At 47.2% G+C, this 5,748-nt stretch overlaps 1 protein-coding gene across 3 annotated transcripts in view; it reads left to right on the forward strand.

Annotated features, from left to right (window-relative positions):
• The window catches only part of LOC104947338 (potassium channel subfamily K member 2), a 35,182-nt gene that overhangs the window by 9,999 nt on the left and 19,435 nt on the right, over positions 1–5,748 (forward strand). For all 3 annotated transcript variants that reach the window (XM_010773324.1, XM_010773325.1, XM_010773323.1), the window contains exon 3: positions 1,985–2,102. In XM_010773324.1, the coding sequence (XP_010771626.1) occupies positions 1,985–2,102 (118 nt within the window). The remainder of the gene's footprint in view (positions 1–1,984; positions 2,103–5,748) is intronic.

A 5,748-nucleotide genomic window follows, 5' to 3' on the forward strand; every position in this document is an offset into this window, starting at 1 on the left:
CTGGTTACGGTGCCGCGTGCCAATGCTGGCACGCGTGCCAGGGGTTGCCGACCCCTGATCTACAGAATAAAAGATAGAATGAAGTGAATGATGAATAAACAGTGAGGAGGGGTATGAATAAACTAGATATACACATTAGCCTGTGAACAGTGTGTATGAATATGCTAAGATATATAAAGTATGAAAACGGTAAGCAGTGCAAGTATAGTATAAAATATATAGATATTAATTTCATGATGATAAATATTGTGGAACAATGATGAAAAATGTGAATGGAAGTGGCGACGTAAAACTGACACCAAACAACAACAAACTTTTGCCAAGCCAGCAGCACGGGGTAAAAACCACCAATGAGCGCTCAGCTCGAGATACCAGCGAGTCGTTTCCCATCAAGCATTTCGCTTCCGCAGCCTGTGGAGAGGAACTGCGCCGCCTCGGTCTCAAGGCTGCGGGCGTCTTTGTCCGGCGAGATTTCAACGTCTCATGTGAGCGAGCCTCCAGAGCAAGTCGGACAAAAATGACTAACCATCATGCAACGCACTAGCAAGACGTTGATCGCAACTGCGCAGGTCTGCGCAGGTCTCGCTTGGCTCAAACAAGCCTATGACTCGCCAGCAACAGGCGGCCAATTTCACCAAGGAAGGGGCGGATTCCTTTTGGCTGTGTACTTTCACATTTTAGTGCACTCGAGCCGGTTTCTGAAACTTACCTACCCCACCTTTAACACCTGTTAAGTTGATGTCATGTTTATTTTCTGTTGACCTGTATTATAGGCCTAGTTATTAGAGATTCTTGGTTTATAACGTTTTCTTTGGGTTTTATTTTGGATAAATAAAAACCCAGTTTATTTAAACAACTCCTCTGTCCTGTTTCCGGCTTACTGCTTGTCCCTGACAGACCCCTTGGCTCAAGAAGTCATTCTCAGTTACTGCTATAGGTAATGTAGTGAGCCAGACTATTTATATTATCGCAACAGACTGTTATAAAGTCTCTGTTAACACTCCAGTGTATCTGTATGGCAGCATATCTTTTAGTGTGTGGCTCTTCGCTGCTCCTCACGTCTATCTTTAGGTGATGGTGGGTGTGAAAAGTGGTGCAGTGGTGTGTTTCCCTTCCAGCTTTTGGCTTCACTCCCCTCTTGTCTCCTGTCATGCGAGTGCAGCACTGAGTGGGGAAACACTCTGCTGACCTGCTTCCTGTACAGCTGGCTGGCTGGTGTCTAAACAGCTCGTCACACTCTGTTGTGACACTTTTAAAACCTTGTGTCTCCCACATACACACACTTAGTCAACCAATCACCTGGACAAGACTGATAAACCCAACACTGACCCAGATATCCCATCATAGCAACGGTCACAAAGCTTCTCAAAATCACACCATCAGTCATCTCATGATGTTAAAATGCTCAATCTAGACCCTGCAGCCTGAGTGCTGGATTTCCATTTTCTGAACATGTTCCATGCAACCACGCTGGGTTAGATCATGAATTTAAATGACACAATGATGGTGACAAGATTTGTGAACTGATTAAATTACATTCAGTATTTTTTGTGCATGTGTTAAAAGGATAATTAAATGACTTTGTAGAAAAATAGACTGACTATGCACGTGTGCTGCAGTAATTGTACATTTTGGGAAATCATTTTAAAGTAATGGTTGGAATAAAACATATGTTCAAAGCACCAAATCTTAAAGACCCTCATTTTAATCCGTCCATAGCAATATAACTGTTACATGCTTTGCTTCAAATGTGCAGCTATTTTGATTTTTATTGTGCTTTTTTTTTTTATTTGACAGATGATCTTATTGTTTCTCACAACTCTTAATTGGCTTTGGTTGGATGTTTATCTTGGCTGTCATCTCCATTCCCCGAGAAAATTGATGCACACCAGTTATTTTCTAATCAGCCTCCTCGCAGCACACTCCCACTGGGAGAAAGTGCATTACGTACTAACTTTTGTTTCCTTTTATCTTTCCACTCCAGCAAGTGGTTTCAGCAGTCCGGGCAGGTGTGAACCCCACAGGAAATGCCTTTAATCAGACGAGCCTCTGGGACATCAGTTCTTCCTTTTTCTTTGCTGGGACTGTTATCACCACTATCGGTAAGAGAAGTAGTTTTTTACTCTTTGACAACTAATTTCCTTTTTTTAAGGCTTTTGAAAATACATTACACTTTTTGCATGCAATGCTTTTCCAATGCATATAAATGTTAAGATGTTTGCTTTTTAGGCATCGTCAATGTATCATTACCTCCTGCACAAAGCCTTCAGAGGCATAAAGAAATGTTGATGACCATTTTAGCTTGAAACTACATACAAACGCAAAATAACACTTGCTAACCAAAAAACTGCATCAGCTCCTTTACCAGATGGTGGCCTGGGTGTAAGAAATGTGGAATCTGTGTATACACTTGGATAATTCTCAATAATAAATCAATTCAGGCCTCATTCACAACTCTCCAACTTTATTTCAGAACAAAATGTTAGTGCCTGTCTGTTGGTGAAAATGTGGGCTTTCAGTTGACTGGTTTTAGAAGGAGAACTTTAGCCTTAAAAGCTAAAGTTTATCGGAGACTACAGAGGAATACACTTTTGTTGTGCCTGTGCTCATTTGCAATTGGTTACTGTACTGTAAAATGTAGGAGCTGTCAACTGTAGCAGCCTGTAGCACGTACTCTGTCACCTCCAGCTGTAAGAGCTTACTAATCAGGAACACACACACACACACACACACACACACACACACACACACACACACACACACACACACACACACACACACACACACACACACACACACACACACACACTTAGCCTGACAGCTCACCTGGTTCTTCCTAGCAGACCTTGACAGATCAGTGCATCTGTTCAGTGGGGTGTTGAACTCCATTTCTGTTAGAGCTCATCCTTGAGTTGGAATACATGTTTTTGCTTGTTTTTTCTGATTATTGGCCTTCAAGTGCCTGCAAAGTGCAAACCTTAATTAATATTTTGGCATTAAATTGGAATTTCTTAACTTGAATGTGGCACCTTAGGCACCAGCCTTACGCTTGTACCTCTGCACACCGAAGTTGCAAAATAGTTTTGGCCATGTACAGTTACATCACACAGACACACACAGACACTCATACACACACACACACACACACACACACACACACACACACACACACACACACACACACACACACACACACACACACACACACACACACACACACACAGTGTTATCTGGCTCATTGAAGCAGAACCTAACATATGAGAGTGTCTGTTTGATGGGCTCTTGAGTCTCCAGGATGCTGTCAAAGCTCATACTTCAGTCAGAAAAAGGAACAAGCGTTGCAATAACTTGATTCTGCCCACTACTTGGAAAAGATAAGCGCTCAAGTGTGGGATTAAAGGTGTAAAGTTAAAGCTTCACTAAGTGTTCTTTTATTCTGAGAATGTCGACTTTCAGTTTTTTCACTGAGGCGCTGCAGTGATTTTAGTCGATTTTGCTCTATGCTAAAGACAGATTTACTGATGTTTGAATTGAAGATTGAAGTGCTGTTTTCTCATGAAATGGGCATTTCACGGTAGTGTGATTGCTGCAGAAGAGAAAAAGGAGAGCTTGGTAGCTTTATATTTGTGTTAAAAGCATAATTTGTTATGTTTTTTTTTATTCAAACATCTGGAAAAGGTTGCAAGATGAAGGTACATAAGAGACTACCTTTTTTTGCTGGTGCTTGGTGGGCATCTCCTATGATGTGTGTAGGTGTAAACAGCCATAACTGCTGTGCTCACTGTTCAGCATCATTTAGCTTAATTGGTACAAAATGTTCTGCGGTCGTAGCTGCACATAGAAGCTTTTTAATGGCTTTGTCAATAACCGGCCTATTCAGAAGAAATCTAGTAAAGTGCAGAAAGGGAAAACATATTAGAGTTTGCATCCCCTCTCAGCTTTCTTTTACTCTTCTGACTTTGGGTGGATGAGCAATCATTTATATCCACATGGCATAGGCAAACTCTCCTGAGAATGAAAGAGGTGTAGCCACGATTGATCTCACAGCATTTCTTCCCCATGGGATGCCTTCTCTTCGACTATATTATTCTTGCTGAAATTCATATTTTCTATAGTGCATGGATCAACCTCCACATGAAGGAAAAATGCATAAATATTCTTTTTGAAAAACATTCCCCCGCTGTTCTTTTTCGTATATGGCTTCGCCCTCTAAGGCTATCGCTATTGGGTAATTCCCCTGCGCACCCGCGCAGCACTGAAACACTTGTAGTCCACGCCCACCCGCAAGGTGGGCCCCGCCCTCGGGCCTCCTTCCGGTATAAATAGGAAGGAGGCCCGGCAATCTGCTCCCTCTTTTCTTCAGCAAACCTCGGCAGTTACTGAAGCACAGAACCATTAAACATCATGAGCAACAACTGCGTCCGAAATTGTCCCTCATGTGGCTCAGGATATATCATGAGCTATGACCAGCACGCAATGTGCGAATCCTGCCTGGGGCCAGAGCACGCGGACGCGGCTCTCAGCCAGCAGGTCGCTTGCTCACATTGTGCCCGTCTCCCATCAGCCGACAGGAAGCGAAGAGCGGATGCTCTAGCTGCTGCGGCCGACGAGGACGATTGGCCCGTCCAGAGCACGTGGACGGCAGCATGTCCCTGGAGCCGAGTGCCGGGCAGGAGTCGGACGACTCCTACCCCGTCTCCCTCCATGGTTCACCGTGCGGTTCTCCCCTCCCTCCTCTCCCCCGGACGGGGGAGACAGAGTCGGAGCAGGGGGCTGGTTTGGCGGCCGAGCATGCGGTCCCCTTCTCCGTCGCCACAGGACGGCGCCCTACGTTGAGCTCCCCCAGAGAGTATGTCGCCCGCCAGGCCGACCCGGGTGCACCAGTGTGCCTTTCAGGCGGCGGCGAATATCATCGCGCTGCTCTCCAACTCGGTGGTGACACTGGTAGAGCGGTCCACCACCGAGGCAGAGGAAATCAGCAAGGCGGCCAGCACGGCGCTCACTCTGTGCGCGTCCATCGCTGTCTCCCAGGCGAGGATTTCCGCGTGGGTGACACAGATCCAGCGCCACCTGCAGCAGGCGTCTGTTACGGAGACGGCCAGAAAAGTGCTACTGGACGCTCCAATCAGCCCGTACGGGCTGTTAGGACCCCAGTTCCACGCCATGGTGGAGTCCATGAAGACGGCCGCGGAACAGGCGGACGGCATTCGCCAGCATGTCAGCTGGCTCCAGCCTGCTGAGCGCCCACAGCGGCACCAACGCCCGCAGCAGCCGCGGCGTCCACGCCGGCCACAGGAGGCCGCAAGCGGAGAGACGCCCACAGCAACCGCCTCGGCGTCAGACTCGCCCTTCGGCAGCTGCAGGGGCTCCGTCCCACGTCCGCTCCCCCGCCACCCCAGAGACAGGGTCTCCCGGCGGCGAGTCAAAGGGGAGTGAGGCTCCCCCGCTCCTGGTCTGCTCCGCGAGAGCCTCCGAGGATGCAGAGCCGGTAATTAAGCCGGCTGCCACTAATCTGTTGATTAAGTAGACAACAGGGCTCGCTGCAGAAGCCTGGTTTTAACCTGTTGGTTAATAAACTACAGAGCTCGCGGCATTCCTCCGTCCGAGATACGCCTCCTACACACGGTCATAATAACCCATGAGCGCCGTTTATAACGCCTCATGTGGGCAGCACTGCACACACCTCCATCCATCCCCTGAGCGTGTACGCGCCTCATGATGAGATTCGGAGTGAGACGCAGCGTGTGG

The sequence above is a fragment of the Notothenia coriiceps genome, unplaced genomic scaffold (assembly GCF_000735185.1).
Source record: "Notothenia coriiceps isolate Sejong01 unplaced genomic scaffold, NC01 NC01_scaffold00012411, whole genome shotgun sequence".
Classification (NCBI taxonomy): domain Eukaryota; kingdom Metazoa; phylum Chordata; class Actinopteri; order Perciformes; family Nototheniidae; genus Notothenia; species Notothenia coriiceps.